The sequence below is a fragment of the Nanorana parkeri genome, unplaced genomic scaffold, assembly GCF_000935625.1.
Source record: "Nanorana parkeri isolate BGI_ZX_2015 unplaced genomic scaffold, ASM93562v1 scaffold572, whole genome shotgun sequence".
In the NCBI taxonomy this organism is placed as follows: domain Eukaryota; kingdom Metazoa; phylum Chordata; class Amphibia; order Anura; family Dicroglossidae; genus Nanorana; species Nanorana parkeri.
In genome coordinates this window covers 1-20,737 of record NW_017306840.1, presented here as the reverse complement: position 1 = coordinate 20,737, position 20,737 = coordinate 1, and the positions used below count along the sequence as shown (strand labels likewise).

At 45.3% G+C, this 20,737-nt stretch overlaps 1 protein-coding gene across 1 annotated transcript; it reads left to right on the top strand.

Annotated features, from left to right (window-relative positions):
• Nucleotides 1–6,675: 6,675 nt before the first annotated feature.
• On the top strand, nt 6,676–18,307 carry LOC108791756 (origin recognition complex subunit 5-like; the record flags this gene model as incomplete). Its single annotated transcript, XM_018562317.1, has 5 exons — nt 6,676–6,801; nt 9,332–9,424; nt 14,067–14,270; nt 16,584–16,658; nt 18,196–18,307. Coding segments are annotated over exons 1-5 (595 nt in total), but the record flags the coding sequence as incomplete, so codon positions are not given.
• Nucleotides 18,308–20,737: the final 2,430 nt, after the last annotated feature.

The window sequence follows — 20,737 nt, the reverse complement described above, 5'->3', positions numbered from 1 at the left end:
TATTTTCACTTTTAGCATTTGTTTAATGCTAGAACTGTCACAATCAAAATTCAATGCTAAGGAGGACAAATTATATTTGGCCTTTTAGGGGGTTTCCAGTTTAAGTGGAAACCTTCTGTCTGCTTGGGACCCCTCAGTGTAGTAAAATAGAGATTTTACCCCCTTCTGCAGCTCCTACAATATGTCAGGAATTGTAATTGTATGCTTATCAGCAGCACCACCTGCTGGTACAAACCTGTGATTCTAGTTTGGTCATAGAGGACAGGAGATGTTCTATGTACCATTGCCTCTGATGGTCAGACTCCGTTTCACCCACCACTAAAATGAGAGCAAGATGAGAGAGGCTCCTATTATTGTATGTATTAGAGGCTTGGGAGAGGTGGGGACCCTACACAGGGGAGTCTCTAATCAGATTGGACATTTAAATCCAGACGAGACATTTCCTTTAACTTAAGAGAAGAAAAAGATTGGCTTATCTCTCCCAATGGAGGGGGCTGCCGCCAGTAATTCATGGGTGTGCCCTACTTGAGTTAGGGAGGAGCAGGTCCCCATTTATCCAATGCATCATACTATATCAGCAAAGGCAGATGTATCAATATACATAATATATGATTAATAGGAATGGGAAAACAAGTACAAAAACTGGAGTCATTTTTTAACATTTTTGCAAAACTGCAAAAGAGTATTGGTAAAATGTCCCTTTCCTGTTGTACAGTTCCAGCATCCTACTCTTTTGATATGCCAAGTGAAATGTTTAAAAGATGTAAATGCTGTGATACATGTATTTTCACTTCAGTTTTTTTATAAGCCAATGTTTTTTCTTATTTGATTAAAAACAATAAAACAAAAAATGGAATTGTGCATATGTGTAATAGCTGCGCTTGAGAAGGCCTGGAGACTTAGTGTGCTTGCACTATTGAAGTCAAATTTGTTTTTGATCCCATTCAAACAGCGTAGTGGAAAATAATATTTAAATCATTTTTGTTGTTGATGTTTTGTTGTAGCAGACAAGATGGCTGATTTTCTAGAAAGACTTAGGACAGAAACTCGAGGATTGTGTTTTTTCTCATTAACATACAATGCAGAAACCAGGGTTGTAATAATTTCACCTTTTTGTTAGGCCAGTCACCATTCAAATCTTTTCATAAAAATATAATGGACAAACCCCTCACACCCCCTCCTAACATTACAAAGGCGGAGAAGCAAGTAGAAATTTTGGTCCCTTAAGAAGCCAAAAAAAAACCTCGCCCCAGTAAAAGCAATTTAAACTGCAAGAAGCATGTTTTAGACTTTTTTTTTTGTGTGCGTGCTATGTGAATGGGAACATGTAACAAACCTAAAATAAGTTTTATCCCCATTTGGCTGAGGAAGTGGAAATACACTTTAAGCTGACCATTCACTTTTTGGTGCTTTTTAACCCCTTTTATATCGCGCTGGAATCCAAATCCTGAGCGATCGAATGTGAAAATTACTGGTTTCTATTGACTGCAAGAAGACGGAAACAAAATTGCCTCCATTCAGCCCAGCAGAAAATCTTAACGCTTTCTACGAAATTGCCATCGTTTTTGTTCTGGTTGTGATCTTCTTCTTTTTTTTTTTGTCTAATATCCTGTATATGAGCTGTCAGTGTATGTCCCAGTCCTATCAATCAAGCTCCTGGATGGTAGATTGCTTTCCATCGTTCAGTTCCTGCCAGGAAATTGCCACATGTATGGCTAACTTCAGAGTAAGTAAGAATTCCTAAAGGGAGGGTCATGCACCAACACAAGAAGTCCATGGTCCCATCGCACTCCTGACCGCAAGATCCCTTCAAGAAGCGGGTGCTACGGTAGTCGACGGATGGCAGCTGTCACAAACATGAGCAAGAGCAGAGACACCGGCACTCCAGGGTGAAAAGCAAACGTCTATTTATTGACGTACAGCACAACAAGTATTGCAACGAACGTTTCGGGGTCGCACAGGATCCCCTTCCTCAGGCAAAAGCATATACATGCATCGTTGCAATACTTGTGCTGCATGTCAATAAATAGACGTTTGCTTTTCACCCTGGAGTGCCGGTGTCTCTGCTCATGCACCAACACAAGCCACACATACAACTCCAAGTCCCCAAAAAGTTTGGACGTTGTGTAAAATCTACAATGAAACGGAATGCAATGATTGTAAATCTCATAAACCCAGATTTTATTCACAATAGAAAGCACCTCAAATGTTTAAACTGAGAAAATGAACACCTTTAAGAAAAATAAGGTCATTTTTAAATGGATGGCAGCAATACGTTTAAACAAAGTTGGGACAGGGCCATGTTTACCTCGGTGTGGCATCCCCTCTTCTTTTAACAACACTCTAAATGTCTAGGAACTGAGGAGACCAGGTGCTGATATTTTGGGAGAGGAATGTTGTCCCATTCTTGCCTGATATAGGATTCTAACTGCTCAACAGTCCTGGGTCTCTGTCATTTTTTTTTATATCATTTCAAGATGCACCAAATATTTTCAATTGGTGAACGGTCTGGACTGCAGGCAGAGGCCAATTATGCAACCGGATTCTTCTACGAAGCCATGATGTTGTCATAGATGCAGTATACGGTTTAGCATTGTCCTGCTGACATATAAAAGGCCTTCCCTGAAAAAACGTCATCTGGATGGGAGCATATGCTGCTCTAAAACCTGGCTATATCTTTCAGCATTCATGGTGCCTTTCCAGCCCCAGTACAGTCGTAGAGCACAGTATACACAGTAGAGTCATGGGGCAGGCAGCCAGCCATGGAGCATAGTATACACAGTATAGACATGGTGCACAGTAGAGTCATGAGGCAGGCAGGCAGTCATGGTGCACAGTAGAGTCATGAGGCAGGCAGTCATGGTGCACAGTAGAGTCATGAGGCAGTCAGTCATGGTGCACAGTAGTCATGAGGCAGGCAGGCAGTCATGGTGCACAGTAGAGTCATGAGGCAGGCAGTCATGGTGCATAGTAGTCGTGAGGCAGGCAGGCAGTCATGGTGCACAGTAGAGTCATGAGGCAGGCAGTCAGTCATGGTGTACATGGCCCTTAAGATCTGGTAGGAATACTAAGGAGGGACCCCATGTACAACAAAAGAAACGTGTGGGGTCCCCCTTAAAAGTCATACCAGGCCCTTAAGGTCTGGTAGGAATATTTAGGAGGGACCCCTTGTAACAAAAACAAATGTGTGTGGGGTTCCCCCTTAAAGTCATACCAGGCCCTTAAGATCTGGTAGGAATTTTAAGGAGGAACCCCACCCCAAAAAATGGGGGGAAAAAACATGGGATCCCCCTAGAATTCCATACCAGACCCTTGATCCAAGCATAGGCCTGGTAGGGCCGGAAAGGGGGAGTGGGGGGTGAACGAGCGAGCGCCCCCCTCCCACACCACGTGCCCTCTGCACTGGGAGGGTGTCCCCGTGCCGACGGGGACAAGGGCTTCGTCCCCACAACCCTGACCCAGTGGTTGTGGGGGTCTGCGGGCAGGGGGGCTTATTTGCATCTGGGTACCCCGTTAATTAAGGGGGCATCCAGATGCCACCCCCCTCCCTTGTGAATGAGTAAGGGGTACTTGTACCCCTACACATTCACTAAAGGGTTAAATAAAAGTTATTAAAAAGTCCAGACTTTTGATAAAATCCTTTATTTAAAAAAACAAACCAAAAGACATTTTTTCGACAAGTCTTATTTAAAAAACAAAAAAACCCAGAAAATGGATCCACTGACGTAATCCAGGGTCAATCACGGCATCCAGCGTTGTACACGACGACGAGGAAATAAAAAAAATAAAGAGAAATAATGAAAAAGAAAAACCCGCCGTCCCGTCCGCTCCCGCCGCATAATGGCATTTTGTCATATGCCGGCAAAACATACACAATTGGGCAGAGCTAGCTGCCACAGCTAGCTCCGCCCAATTGTGTAATTTACCGACATCTGATAGGCAGGCCATGATTGGGCAGTCATCATGACTTTGCCCAATCATGGGTCTAATTCAATACTGAGCCCTGATTGGGCAAAGTTTTGCACCTGACCTGTGGTCAGGTGCAAGACTTTAACAAATCAGAGCTTCAGAGGGCATTTTGCCTTAAGGAATGTCCGCGGTCAAACAAACTGCGAACATCCCATAAAGTTCGGCGAACGCTTGAACTGCCGATGTTCGATTTGAACTCCTGTTCGAATTGAACACTCGGCTCATCCCTAATGAGGCAGGCAGTCATGGTGCACGGTAGTCATGATACACAGTACAGTCATGGTGCACAGTAGAGTCATGAGGCAAACAGTCATGGTGCACAGTAGACTAGAGTCATGGGGCGGGCAGGCAGTCATGGGGCACAATATACACAGTACAGTCATGATGCACAGTAGAGTCATGGGGCAGGCAGTCATGGTGCACAGTAGAGTCATGAGGCAGGCAGTCATGGTGCACGGTAGTCATGATACACAGTACAGTCATGGTGCACAGTAGAGTCATGAGGCAGACAGTCGTGGTGCACAGTAGAGTCATGAGGCAGGCAGCCATGGTGCACAGTAGAGTCATGAGGCAGGCAGTCATGGTGCACAGTAGAGTCACGAGGCAGGCAGTCATGGTGCACAGTAGAGTCACGAGGCAGGCAGTCATGGTGCACAGTAGAGTCACGAGGCAGGCAGTCATGGTGCACAGTAGAGTCACGAGGCAGGCAGTCATGGTGCACAGTAGAGTCACGAGGCAGGCAGTCATGGTGCACAGTAGAGTCACGAGGCAGGCAGTCATGGTGCACAGTAGAGTCACGAGGCAGGCAGTCATGGTGCACAGTAGAGTCACGAGGCAGGCAGTCATGGTGCACAGTAGAGTCACGAGGCAGGCAGTCATGGTGCACAGTAGAGTCACGAGGCAGGCAGTCATGGTGCACAGTAGAGTCACGAGGCAGGCAGTCATGGTGCACAGTAGAGTCACGAGGCAGGCAGTCATGGTGCACAGTAGAGTCACGAGGCAGGCAGTCATGGTGCACAGTAGAGTCACGAGGCAGGCAGTCATGGTGCACAGTAGAGTCACGAGGCAGGCAGTCATGGTGCACAGTAGAGTCACGAGGCAGGCAGTCATGGTGCACAGTAGAGTCACGAGGCAGGCAGTCATGGTGCACAGTAGAGTCACGAGGCAGGCAGTCATGGTGCACAGTAGAGTCACGAGGCAGGCAGTCATGGTGCACAGTAGAGTCACGAGGCAGGCAGTCATGGTGCACAGTAGAGTCACGAGGCAGGCAGTCATGGTGCACAGTAGAGTCACGAGGCAGGCAGTCATGGTGCACAGTAGAGTCACGAGGCAGGCAGTCATGGTGCACAGTAGAGTCACGAGGCAGGCAGTCATGGTGCACAGTAGAGTCACGAGGCAGGCAGTCATGGTGCACAGTAGAGTCACGAGGCAGGCAGTCATGGTGCACAGTAGAGTCACGAGGCAGGCAGTCATGGTGCACAGTAGAGTCACGAGGCAGGCAGTCATGGTGCACAGTAGAGTCACGGGGCAGGCAGCCACGGGGCACAGTAGAGTCATGGGGCAGGCAGAGATGGTGCACAGTAGACTCATGGGGCAGGCAGCCATGGTGCACAGTATACACAGTAACCAGCCTTCTGTCTGCCTGTCCATCCCATCCTGAGTCAGTGGGATCATCAGACCGTGTGACTGTCATAGCCGGGGGAATTAGTGAAATCTCCGGCCTCTGTGACACACTCTGGCCGTTTACGGAGACGGGGGAGGCCGGTATCCGGTGTACACCGGTCGTTGCACAGAGGCAGGGAAGAGGCGGCTCTGTATGGAGGAAGTGACACTCTGTCATGGGAGGGGGCGGCGGCGGCGGGAGTTGTATTCCGCTGGCGGGACTCTGTGACACATGGATGCTACGCTCTACACATAGCGACACTTGAATGGAGCGGAGTACAGACGGCTCACTGTAAGGTAAGCGGCTCCGGTTCTTCACCGATCACTAGATCACAGATGTGCAGATTTGGGTCGGCATGCATGTAACCTCGGTGTGTCATTGAGGTGTACCGGCGGATGCATGCAGCACCTGAGATGATGGGCACATAATACCCCATTACCTGATCCCGGGGGTCTTCTCCCCGCAGGCGGCTGATGGTGTTTGGATTTGGTGCGGCTGTGGTCCTGCTGCTGAGGAGTGTCCGATGGATCTGACTGAATGTCGTTCTAATTGCTCTGTGTATGGGCAGCATGGTGCTCTCTTCAGCTTGGAAGCACAATGTCCAGCTACAGGAATGTATTTACCCGCTTTGGGCTAATGACAGGGAGATGCACAGAGATTGGCACATGGAGAAACGCAGTGATTTCTATGTGTACATTTAGGCCTCACTCACCCAGATGTGCACATCCATACAGTGTGCTGGTCCATGCAGAAACCTGCCATGTGTAGCCGAGTGTACATCTCTATGATAGGACGGAGGCCAGATGCTGACCCCATTTTGCACATCTGTACAGACTGCATACCTGCATGGATGTGCAAGTTTGTGTCGGCAGGTAGCTGCGTGCAACCACGTTCTGTCATTGAGTTGTATAGGAGAATGCACGCAGCACCTGAGAGCTAATGATATCTATGACTACAAGACGGCATATATTCCCAGCAGTAAGATTGTGTTCTATGTCCCCTTACTGTCTCATGTGTCTGCTCTGTGTTCTTTTACAGGTAATATGTGGAAGTGAACCATGACCTCAGTAGAACATTTTCCAGATCCAGAGAAAAAACTTGAAGAATTGGAGAATCGAATACTGTGTCGAGAAGTCCAGCTATCCACATTGCTGGCAATATATGGAGAGGTGATTATTGTATTCCTCTTGTAATTCCCATCTACTAGGTACATGCAGCTTAATGGAAGGTATCAGTGTTTTCCATACAACTCTATAAGCTCTATGCTTCCATTCTCCTGGACACAATACTTCAGGATTTGGTTTGTGTCATAAGACAGGAATGATACGTTGTTTTTGTCAATGTATTATTTGTGTATCACTGGGCTGTAGATCTTCAAATCATCTCTAAATTGGTGCTGACACGGTCCTTCCTTCTGGAGGGCGGCTACTTGTGTTCTTCCAAGCTCAGTCCCTTGATGGACTACAATTTCATGTTTAGTTTACTAATTTGTATTGAGATTGTAGTCCATCATGGGAGTGATGGACTACAATCCATCACTTTGGAGCGGTGACTACTTTACAACACGCACAGCGACCATGGGGAACAAAAGTAGTCACCCTCCAGCAGGAAGGACAGTGTCTGCACCAATTCAGAGATAATTTAAGGATCTACAGCTGAGTGATGCACAAATAAGTTACACACTTGTTAACCAGTTGCCGTCTGCCCGTTGAAAAAAAACCGGAAGGACGGTACTGCTGCATTGGCTGGTTGCCGTCTCCAGACAGCATTTTTTTTTGCTCGCGCGCGCCCGGGCAGAAAAAGCCAGTGCAATGTAAAGAGCCGTTACCGGCTGTTTAACATATACACGATCGGCGGCTCTATAGCCTGCCGATCGTGCATATGTGCTGGTGTGTGCCTCCCCCTCCTGACCCCTCAACTTCAATCCCGGGATCCGCTGCCCCATCTGCGGCCCGGGACTGGCTCGGGAGGGCGTCAGGAGGAAGAGGGAGGGTGGGAGGACAGCTCCTTGCTGATCTCCCTCTGGGCTGTGAATGCAGAAGTGACGTGTATTACATCACTTCCGCATTCACCTGTCAGTCAGCTGGCTGCTATAGCCTGAGAAAAGAAGCTGATGAAGTTTTTTGGGTATTATAATTTTTTGAGGTTTCGCGCACGCAATTTTAAGGCTTGACATGTTTGGTGCCGTTTTACCCGATGTGACCCCGTCTTTTATATTTTACCAAAAAATTGGGTAATAATAAATGTTTTTTATCATTTAATATAGGGGAAACAGTTTTTTTTTAAATTAATTTCGGTCATTTTTCCTTAATATAGTAAAAATAAAACGCAGTGGTGATTAAATACCACCAAAAGAAAGTTCTATCTGTCCCTAAAAAATGGTATAAAATTCATTTCAGTGCAGCGCTGCATGACGGAATAAATGTCAGTCAAAGTACCGCAGCGCTGAATACAGAAAAATGGCCTGGATGGGAAGGGGGTTAAACCACTTCAAGTGGTTAATAGTTAGGCCCCTTTTTACATGAGCGGTCCGATCAGGTCCGCCTGTCAGTTTTTCAGCCAGACCCAATCGGACGTTCTATGCAGGTCTACGGACATAGAGCGTCCGTTTGCACCCGGTTAGCTCATGCTAGGTCAGATAAAACAGACTGATCATTAATCCGTTTCGACGGACCGGATCGTGCCAGACCGGGGTTAATATGATGTAAGCAGACACATGGGGTCCGGCAGCTTCCGCTCCGTACTGCTGTGATTAGAAGATAATTTGTTGATGGATCCTCTCCTGACACGCTCATGTGGAAGGGACCTTAGGGTACTTGGAAAGTATTTTTAAGATTTTATCTCCTGAGTTTTTTTATGTCACTTTTAGGCCTTGTTCTTCGAGCAGTATCACCTCCTGTATGCTTATAAACAGGCTATGAACCACCCTCTGAAAAGTGTACCACTGTGGCTTGCTTTTCACATGTGCGGTAAAGCCTTCCACCTGTGTAAATGAGGACTTAAAGTGGAACTTGCATGGCAAAAATGGCACCTTAAAGGAGAAGTATGAGGTGAGTGATTCCCACTCATCCTCGTAGTTTGAGCCGACCTATGACAAAGAAGCTGTTTGGTCAGCTCTATTGATCAGGAAGTGAGCAGAAACATGCACTGATCTGCTCACTTCCAAATCATCTCCCTTCAGTGAGCGGTGACTTTGTCACCGCTCCCCACAAGGATTCCCCCCTCTCCGATCCTCCAGCGCTGAGTGGAAGAACAGACATGGAAGGGGTGGGCACAGCTGGCTCTGCCTCTAGATAGGCAGAGCCAGCTGTCAATCATCCAGCTTGGTGGATCTCAATAGTATTGTCCGTATCCGCCCCACCTGCGGCGTTCTCAGTATATCTGGGTGGCAGTCATAGTTTTGAGCGGGCTTAGGTGTGAACGCAGGCAAACTGGGGTTGCACTAAGACCAGGCTCATCACTACTAACTGATATAAAAATAGGTGTCCTCCCCCTCCCAATTTACAGTGGAAATACACTTTCCAGTGAGTCTGTTGTTTTGCTCTGCTTGAGCATAGCATAGGGTCACACTATTTCAGACCACTGCCTTACAACACTAAATATGTCAGAGATTGTCTTCACCTACAACCTCTCCATTAACTGGATTCTGAAATGTAAAAACTTGAATAGTCTCGTCATTCGATGTCCTCTTCATTTCAGCGTCCTCATCTAAGCTTTCCATCCATCTTCATCTATGGTCACACCGGCACCGGGAAAACGTATGTCCTGAAGACCGTGCTGAGCACTCTAGAGGTAAGACTGAAACACCACACCACTGTGACCTCCGGTACTTATATGTAAGGACCCTTTAAAGGAAACCTGTACTGTGAGAAATACACAGGCTACCATTGCTGGCTTCCTTCTGAAAATGTCTCATGTCTGGCTGTCTCTAGCCTCAATATTTTCTTCTGACCTGAAACACACGTGAAGTCAGAGGAAAGTCAAAACTCCTTATCTGCTTGCTTCATCTGGGTCAGTGGAAGCCTTGGGATCAGCATAACAGCCGGGATTTCAGCAATTGTAAAAGAAGAGTTTATTGGTGGCAGTATAGTGTTCCTTTAAGGGTGAGGTGGACACATTAATATGGAGTTTAAGAGCCATTCTGTCCAATTCAGTAGCCAGCTTTTTATTTTAGGAACAAGCTCCATTGACAACAACTATAAAAAACCTCAAAAGTCAGACGCCAGCAGTGATTATAAGGAGCAATGGCTACCTGCCTCCTGGACTTTGTCCAGAATTGTCCACAAATGCCCAGAACCATTCAGTCCATTGTAGGGCGCAGCAGGAAATGTGCTTGACATTAGCAGATCGTTAAGGTGCCCATACACTGCACGATTATCGTACGATAATCGTATGCGATCGGTTTTTCGTACGATAATCGAGCAGTGTGAACGGAGACGTGCGACCGTTTCTACTGTACGGTCGCACGTCTTCTGTCGAACCAGCATGTTCGAAAACCAGCCGGGAATTGTACGATTCTCGGCTGGTTAGAACGGTGCTCGTAAGATAAATGCCGAACGGGCCGGTGTGCGCACGCGCACACTGCCCGTTCAGCATTGCGGTCATCGGAAGCCCGCCCCTCAGGGGGGCGGGCTTGCGATGATCGAGAGTGCGATCTGCCTGTCCAAGATAGGCAGATCGTACGTTTTTTTTAATCCCTTTACAACTATCGCAAGACTAAAGTCTTGCGATGGTTGTAGAGTGTATGGCCACCTTTACAGATCAACTCAAGGCAGAAATCATCTTAACCATTGCAGTGGGGCTACCCCACACATGGCAAGGGTTAAGTGCTCACCTGAACCTCGGAGTCAGCTGGCTGTTAGACCAGTCCCTGCGGCCTCTCTGCTCCAGCGATGCAATGTCCCTAGGTGACCTCATGTTCAATACACTGCCGTTGCGAAGGAGGAGAGAGGCTGCAGGGACCGGAGTAGCAGCCAGACGGCTCCAAGGTTCGGGTGAGTATATCTTTGTAATTTTGTCCCTAAACATAAATGAGCACTTAACCTTTGATGTGCAGGGGTAGTCCCCCTGCAAGGGTAACATCTGCCCAGAGTCCTTCTTTAATGACCTCATTACTTCAAAGGTGACACTAAAATGTAAATGACGTTGTTGTGTGATTTACGCTCTCGGTTTGAGTTATGAACGGCCCTGGTTTTAGAGGTCTACATTCTGTAAAAGAAAACAGTGCTGATGCTGATCCGGTGGCTTTAATATGTTCAGTCACTGGCCCGAAACAGATATGCAGAGCAGCAGAAGGACAGAGTGAAGAAGAAAGGCCAAGTTTACCTTTTTGACCACGTTTCATGTTACACCCATATATAAGAAAGAAACTACCGTGGCGGAGGGTGTGAGGACGTCACCGCACTTGTAGTCCATTGACACGTCCTCCCGTCCATTTCCTTGATTGTCAGTACCTCGGTCTACAGAAGCCAAAGCATGTCAGCCATCATCCACTGACCACGGCTACAATGCTTTACTGGCTCCTATGCAAAATAGTAGTAAGTGCAGTTTTTTTTAAAGGTGGAATTTCCTTCTATTTTGCATACTTGTTCCAGGTGACTGACTCCAAATGAACTGATGCCATTCAATTACAAACCTTGCTTTTTTGGTATACATATATACACACATTGCATGTTGACTTTTATTAGGTTTTTTTGTTTTTTTAATAAAATACATAAACATGAAGAAATGTGCAAGACATACACCAGAGGGTAGTCCTCCATGTCTACGTGTGTGATCAAAGTTACTAGGAATATGAAATAACCTTTTATATTTATTGTGGGGTGGTGGGCGAAAAGTAGGAATAGGGTCCAGAGTAAACTATGTAGATGAGGGTTCCGATCACACAAAAGGGTAGAGGTGAAGGGTATGTGGTGAGAGTTCCACTGTCCTTTCAGTCTGCAGTGTACAATTATGTATGAGTAAGGACAGTTGTATAGTAATATTTGAAGAACGTCACCAGCACACCAAGTCAGTGACCGCATCAAATGTTTATTTATTGACGTATACTGTCTCGGTTGCAAGTGCCTTCGGGGGCCACGCAGGGTCCCCTTCATCAGGCATCTGATCCTGATGAAGGGGACCCCGCGTAGCCCCTGACAGCGCTTGCAACCGAGAGACCGCATGCGTCAATAAATGAACACTTGATGCGGTCATTGATTTGCTGTGCTGGTGACGTTCTTTAAATATCTACATGTGGCGGCGCCGCCATCCACAGTCATTTGAAGCACCCGTCTTTATATCCATATGGGAATCCCGGTAAGAAATGTAGCAAGTATCTTCCTTTTTGTTCCAGTTGTATAGTAAGAGATATCAATGCAACATTGTTACTGGAGCTCCAGTGTTTTAGATTTTTCTGGGCTTTCAGCAAGTCCAGTCATATAGATGTGGGTTATATACCGTGTTTCCCCCAAAAATAAGACACTGTCTTATATTTTTTTTCCCCCAAAAAAACACACTAGGTCTTATTTTTGGGGAAAAACGGTATGTATAGAAATCAGGACCGTGACTGTCACGCAGAGCAGAGATACCGGCATGTAATGTACTGTATCATACAGTACTGGAGAAGGGGAGTGAAAGAATGGTACTGTGACTGTCACACAGTCTCACAGTACGGTACCTGGCTGCAGCTGTCTGGAGCTCTCTGATCCCGTCCAGGCATCCTAAAAGCGGAGGCAGTCGGGCGGAGCGGCTTGCAGACGGGCCGGAGGGAGGGAGCTGCGGCCAGAAGGTTTTTTACGATCTTTACTTGTTTTTAGACCGTACATGCAGATGGGTGGACCGGCAGGCAGACGGGCCGGAGGGGGGGAGGGAGCTTTGCGATCGTGACATTTTATTAGACCGTACATGCAGACAGGAGACAAGCTGCACATGTCATTGATTTTTACACTCCGACCCCTTGCTGGCTGCTTGGATGCAGCAATACATGTTCGCCCCCTACTGCCGAACTAGGTCTTATTTTCGGGGTAGGTCTTATATTACAGAAATCCCTGAAGTTAGCACTAGGTCTTATTTTCGGGGTAGGTCTTATTTTTGGGGAAACACGGTAGGTATCAGCTTAAAATGCGGCCAGCAGACCCATATCTTGTGTGTGTGTGTTTTTCCCCTTCTTTTTTTATATATTACTGTCTGAAAAAAGAAAAATAATTGGGAAGGGAAGGAGGGGGAACAGGGCATATAGAGCTCTGGGGGCTGGTGTATAATTAGCCTCCTGGGCAGTAACATGCAGGGGAGGGCAGCACAGAACTATTATTTATCTGTCTCCTGTGATGCCGGCAGCAGATTCTATTGGGGCAGCGTGCCCCAATCCTTCCAGTGCTACCAATAATTCTGCATGGAGCTGGTACTGGTTCCAGGTAAACAATGCCTGGGCAACCTCACTTCCTTGGCTTCATTTATTGTACAGTGCTTACAAATAAATCAAAGTCCTTTACTTCAGTCCTCTTCATATCACATACAGGATGATTTATAATGTTTCACAATATTTATACAACTGCCTCCCAAGATTCCCACTTTTTATTTATTTTTTATTGAATTAATTTGCTAAATGTGTGAATGCTGGGTAAAAGTTGTATGAATCCTGTGTGAAAGACCTAGTGGATCATTTTACAACAGCTCCCTGTGTTCCTCACTCTTCCCTTTCTCTCTTTGCTATGCACTGCTTGCATTGTTGTGTCACTTGCTCGCTCACATATAGGAAGGGGGAGAAGACTGGCATGATATATAAACAGCACCTCTTTCCCCATCACTCTGATTGTAGCCTTTATACCTAGCCCATTGATGAATTTGACTGTGTAAAGGTGACCATACACCGTACGATTATCGTACGAGAATCGCGGGAAATCGTACGATAATCGCAAAGTGTATGGAAGGCGTGCGACCGTTTCTACTGTACAGTCGCTTGTCTTCCGTCGAACAAGCAGGCTGGAAAGCCCACCGGGAATCGTACGATTCTCGGCGAGTTAGTGGCCTGCTTGTTCGACAACTGCCGGACGGGCCGGTGTGCGCATGCGCACACTGCCCGTTTGCAGTCATCGGAAGCCCGCGCCTCATTGCAGTCATCGGAAGCTCGCTCCTCAGGGGGCGGGCTTGCAATGATCGCAAGTACGATCTGCCTGTCCAAGATGGGCAGATCGTACGTTTTTTTAATTACCTTACAACCCTCGCAAGACAAAAATCTTGCGAGGGTTGTAAAGTGTATGGCCACCTTTAGACTTTGGCATCCATTGCAGAGGAAACGGTATGAAAGGAAATAAAATAATAACTTCTATTTCTCATATTGAAAGGGTAACCTGTCCAGGTGTGTTGATATGTGCCATAAGAATCCATAAAGCCACCTACTAGAAACCTGTGAATGCAGTAAATGTGTCGTCCATAGTAATTCTCTGTTTTACAGCTGCCTCATGCCATTGTAAATTGTGTGGAGTGCTTCACATCACGGTTACTGTTTGAGCAAATACTTAATCAGCTGTACAATCACCGCCCAGCTCCTGACAATGAGTATTCCTCGTATGAGAGATGTGACACGTTTAATGAGTTCATCCGCTTGTATAAGAAGGCCATTGCAAGTCAAGGATTTGGGAATGAAACCGTTTACATTGTGAGTATTTTGACACATGTCGCGTGTTCCCGCGTTCTCTGTTCACATAAATCTGTATGTCTGAGCAATTCAATATGTAGGGCCTCTTATAGGCTCTGTGTATTGGTATTTGGGAAGGTCATCAAATGTAAATGCAAGTTTACAGACTGTTAGGGACTTATTACCAATAGATGATTTTTAATGTATTTTGCTACATTTTCCAAAATAGACAAGATGCATTGACATCAGAAATTCATTAATTTCCTAAGAGTATGTTCACACTTGCAGGGAATTGTAGAAATAAAAGCCCCGCATGCTATGTTTTGGTTGCTGACTACAGTTTGCCATTCAAGGTGACAAAAAAAAACGCACCGGACAAAAGTGTTCTTAACCCTTGTAGTGAGGCTGCTAAAAAAAAAAGTTACTCACCCGATCCTCGGACAGGCTGGCTGCTACTCCGGTCCTTGAAGCCTGTCTCCTCCTCCACTGCATGGTATGTCCCTCGGCGTCCTTATGCCCTATACTGTGTATAGGACATGATGACTCAAGGATCCTTAGACTGCTGGAGCGGAGAGGCAGAGAGGCTCCAGGGACTGGTCTAAGAGCAAGCCGGCTCTAAAGATCGGGTGAGTATTTATATAGCGCCGTCAATTTACGCAGTGCTTTACATTCACATGCGTCCCTAGCCTCAAGGATTTTACAATCTAAGGTCCCTATCTCGCATGCATACATATGAGGGCCAGTTTAGATAGGAGCCAATTAACCTACCAGCATGTCTTTGGAGTGTGGGAGGACATCCACGCAAGCATAGAGAGAACATGCAAATTCAATGCAGATAGTGACCTTGTTGCTCGCTGTACATTTCGTACTGTACTTCCTGTACTATTCAGAAAATGTCTTGTATGTCGCTCGGTGAATACACAGTGTTCTCTGATAGGACAATGTAAAGAGCAGATGATTTCACAATGTACTCTTGGTAAATCAGAGAATGCATTGTAGACATTGAAAAAAATACAAGATGTTTTCTGAATGGAGGAGTGAGTGACTATGCACACTATAAGAGACAGGAAGTTGCTGCAGCACCGCTGGATGATGAAAGGATACACACTATGTAACATGAACTGCAAATTAAAGTTTGAGCATCCCCTGCGTCCTCCAGGCCTTACACACAAATCATTACAAGTAACTATGCAGGCTCGGTCTAACTTTTGAAAATATGTTTTTTCTGGTGTTCTGCTTTAAATGTACTAAAGCATATATGAGATATTAGTGATTGGCATTGCATTCTGGTGTGAAGAAGCTCCTTGGGCATGAAATGCAAAAATTATTTGTATCCTTGTTTTATGTTTCGGTTGTTGGTGTAATATTTCATATGAGGAGCGTACATATGGGTGTATCAGTACGTCTTTATTGATTTAGGCTACCACCCGGTGCTGCAGGCACATGTTAAGGTGTCCATACACTGTACAACCATCGCAAGACCTTTAGTCTTGCGATGGTTGTAAAGTGATTACAAAAACGTACGATCTGCCCATCTTGGACAGGCAGATCGTACTCTCGATCATCGCAAGCCCGCCCCCCGATGACCACAATGCTGAACGGGCAGTGTGGGCGTGCGGCATTTGTCTTCCGAGCACCGTTCAAACCAGCCGAAAATCGTACGATTTTCGGCTGGTTTTCTAGCGTGCTTCTTAGACAAAAGACGTGCGACCGTACAGTAGAAACTGTCGCACGTCTTCGTTCACACTGCTCGATTCTCGTACGATCGTGGGATTTCCCGCGATTCTCGGATGAGAATCGAGCAGTGTATGGGCTCCTTCAGTGTGTGCATCCAGCATGCATTCTCACTAAACCTAATCCAAACTACATCTTTTAAGTGGAATTGCAATTTTAAGGAAGTTTTTCCTCATGCTTGGAAGCGCACAGTTCCTCACATATAGTCCTGTTTTTTCTTTGCGTTGCTTGAAGAATTGCTTTCTAACCATTCAGGTGCAGTATTGCTGCCGATCAGGCATACTTTTTCGAAGGGATATCTACTTCCTGTGAGTAATAGACGAGCCCTCCACTGGTGACCCAATGTAGACTAACAAAGTACCAAAAGTTATGGTTTTCTAAGCTGGAGCTGCTTTGCCCTACAAGATAAGCATGCTGGTTTCATGTGCTTTGGCACAATCGGGGATGCTTTTTAAAACATTTTTTATTAACATTGCAAATTATCAGTTTTGTTTCTTCAACAGCGTACAGACTCAAATAAGAATATTTTTTATTTAGCAGATTAAATATTTTTACTTGTGTGAATGCCTCTTGTTAGCACGATGCTTTTGCTTTCCTTAGGTCTTGGATAAAGCTGAACTCCTTCGGGAAATGGAGGCAAACCTCCTGCCTGGCTTCCTCAGACTTCAGGAACTGGTAGGTGTACACATTTTCTGAAGTAACCTAAACACAGTGGTATTAAAGGACACAACCTGTTTTGGCAAGGCCGGTGAAGCAACATACATTTGATTGTCATATGTTGGTATTATCAGGATTTTATTTGCATTAATAAACATATTTAAAGTTTATGACTTCAGAGTGATGAAGTGTAAACCTTAAATATAACTAACAATGTTTTTTATCTTCTTCTTTTGTGAAGAGAGATAGAGATCTGTTATTCAGTCTCCTGACACCCTTACCAATGTTGTAACTGTGCCCATCATGTCAACCACTTCATTCTTAGAGCATTGTTTGGGGTAATGCTTGTTGTAGCATTGAAGACTCTCCTTTTTCACACTGGTCAGACCAATGCAACTGTGACATTTTGAAGAGAAGGTCTTGGTGGTTTAAAGACTAACTCTGGGCACAATGAACTTGAACTTAGTAAGCTTTATGCGGTTAAACCTTCCTTTAACCATCCACCCCCACGGCCCCTGCAGGCTCTATTTCTACATTTGTTAAATCTGCTCTTTTAGATGCTAGGATAACTACCGTGCCCATTTGTACTTTTTTACCCCCTTGGAGGTAAGCACTGCAGGACTCATTGGCCCTAAAACTGTGGTTGTGTCCAAGCCCCTTCTCTAGGCCCATCACAAAACACACAGTCCCAGGCTGTGGCATTTTGCATTCATGACCCTTCTGAAGGCATGTGGTTGTCCAAAAGGAGGCCATACACAGCTCACTAGTTGCAAGTGATCCAGCAGCTTCAAGAATTTTGCAACTTCATTGTGTTAGATAATCTCTCAGCTTCTAAGTGCAAAGAGGAATTTCTAAGAGAAATATATATTATTTAGGAGTATTGGTATACACAGCACTGATATTTTACACATTATAATAGTCACATCAGTCCCTGCCTCAAGGATCTTACAATCTATGGTATGTATACAACCTCACATGTATACATATAGGGACAATTTAGACAGAAGCCAATTAACCTTGGGGTGTGGGAGGAAACCAGAGGACCTTAGTGCTGCAAAACAGGAGTGCCAACCACCACTAAGTCACTGTGCTGCAGAGTCTCGATACTCCAGCATTAATAGCAATGATAGACAGATGTCCCACAGCCTTTACCCCTTGGTGAGACTTCTGCTCTGCTATGACAGGCCTGCTGTTGGCTACACATATTGCAATCTATACAGTCTACTTTACCAAGGGCTATGTAATGTAGTGCGCACGTCAGTTTAAACAAATCATTTAATTTATATCTTATCAGGTAGGCCCTGCATTACATTGTACAATCTCCTATGGGGTTACAAGTTGTGTGTGGCCAGCTCAGGTAATCTTGCTGGGAAATGAAAATTTTTCGTTTTGATATTTGTTCAATAATTTACATATAATTTGAGACAGTTTATCTGAAGATTCTGCTTTCCTATCTCTATCTGCATCTATTAGTTCTCTTTAAATACATTTTGTTAAAAAGCAAGAATTGTAAATATCAGGAAATGGTGATGATTGGACCTCTGTCCCTTTGTAGACACAGAATAACGTGACTGTGATATTCGTGACTGAAATAGTTTGGGAAACCTTCCGACCAAACACTGGATGCCTTGAACCTATAACCATATACTTCACTGACTACAGCAAAGGTATTTACATCCTGAATTTCATTCTACTCTGCCTTTGGTTTTTTTTATACAACACATATCTGCCCATTTACTTCCAGTCTCCTCGTTGCACATCATGTCCAGTTTCAGGCAAGAACTGCGGGAGCGCTAGTATCCTAAGCTTGGGCCAAATACAGAGTTTTGCTGTCTATAGTACCACAAAGTCACATGACTCATGAACTCCTTCAGCGTTTGATACATACATGGGCTAAAGTGGCACTCTGCAGAAGCTATAAAATCATGGAGCACTGCATCCTATAACTAATGTTCTGATTAATTTCAGTAGCTTTTAAAGCACAAATTGAGCAGTTATATAAATATACTGACCAGGTACTCTCAGTCTTGTTGTAGGCAGCTTGTTGCTCCGCATAAGCTGTATTGCACAGAAGAGAAGCTAGAGTCCCATGCAGGAGTGCATACTAGAGGTGTTAAAGAAAAAAAAAATGCGTGAACGTAAAGTCCTAAAGCTGGACACGCACTGTCTTTTATTTATTTATTTTGTTCAACCCCACTGTTTCATTTGTTTTTTGACAGCGGCCGGTGGCCACTGTCAGAATACATGGATGGTGCTTGCAGCTGTTTGGCTGCAAAGCACCGTTTATTGCAGGATTTTCCAACTGGCTCCTTTGATCAGCTGATCGAGAGCTAAAAGGGTGCCCACAGCAGCACACACTGTGCGAATGTCGGCTGGTTCATGAAGAACTGGCTGAAATTCGTATAGTGTATGGCCAGTTTAACTCTGGGCTGAGCTTAAAAAATATAAAGTCCCCCTTCCCTTCACCGACAAACAGATGAAGAATATAATGCTTATTTTTAATGGAATTAAGGCAAAGCAGAGTATTACTAACCTTAATCCAGGATCCCACAGTCTTCCTCCCCGCTGGTTCCAGCTGTAATGACCAGTCACCTGTAGCCATCTTTTTGCTGGTCTTCAATCAGTCTTGTTGCCGCTCCTCTCACCAAGGTCATCACATACAGTGCAGGACCAGTGGTTACTGGTTGTCTTGCATTTTTACTTGACGTAGGAGTGTTCACCAGCCCTGAAGAGGACAGGAAAAATGGCTACCGCATGTTCAGGCAAGTAATACTCTGCCATCGCATCCCCTAGAACACTAAGCATTATATTCTCGATCAGCAAAGGAGACCGACAGATTTTTAAAGCATATCTAAAACCAGAAACACATTTTTTCTATATACCAGCTTACTAGTCCTTAGATGTGCAGACTGCATTAGATTTCTTTATCTCAGGCTTTTTTCCCCCTTAATTCTTATCTGATCATCCTGCCTGTAGCACACTCCCTGTCCTTGGGTGACACACTCACTCACTGTACTGTATCTATGGAGGAGCAATGTTGTCACCCTAGTCTGCTCTCCTCATTTAGAATACCAACACCTCCTAATCTCCATTACATAGGCAGAAGAATGGTTGCAGTTCACCAAAGACAACTGGGAAAGCAGGTGATGTTTTTTGAGTCTTCAGTTCAGTACACAGGAAGTTACAAGTTTAAAGCTAATTGGTTGTACTTGCTGAATATGTACTTTAGCCTACAGAAAACTAATGCAAATGCAGCATCTCACAGAAGTGAGTACACCCCTCACATTTTTGTAAATATTTTATTATATAATTTCATGTGACACAGAAGAAATGACACTTTGCTACATTGTAAAGTAGTGAGTGTACAGCTTGTATATCAGTGTACATTTGCTGTCCCCTCACGTAACTCAACACACAGCCATTGGCAACAAAAGTGAGTACACCCCTAAGTGAAAATGTCCAAATTGGGCCCAATTAGCCATTTCCCCTCCCCGGTGTCATGTGACTTGTTAGTGTTACAAGGTCTCAGGTGTGAATGGGGAGCAGGTGTGTTAAATTTGGTGTTATCACTCTCTCACTCTCTCATACTGGTCACTGGAAGTTCAACATAGCACCTCATGGCAAAGAACTCTCAGAGGATCTGGTAAAAAGAATTGCTGCTCTACATAAAGATGACCTAGGCTATAAGAAGATTGCCAAGACCCTGAAACTGAGCTGCAGCACGGTGGCCAAGACCATACAGCGGTTTAACAGGACAGGTTCCACTCAGAACAGGCCTCGCCATGGTCAACCAATGAAGTTGAGTGCACGTGCTCAGCGTCATATCCAGAGGTTGTCTTTGGGAAATAGAGGTATGAGTGCTGCCAGCATTGCTGCAGAGGTTGAAGGGTTGGGGGGTCAGCCTGTCAGTGCTCAATCCATACGCCGCACACTGCATCAAATTGGTCTGCATGGCTGTGGTCCCAGAAGGAAGCCTCTTCTCAAGATGATGCACAAGAAAGCCCACAAACAGTTTGCTGAAGACAAGCATACTAAGGACATAGATTACTGGAACCGTATCCTGTGGTCTGATGAGACCAAGATAAACTTATTTGGTT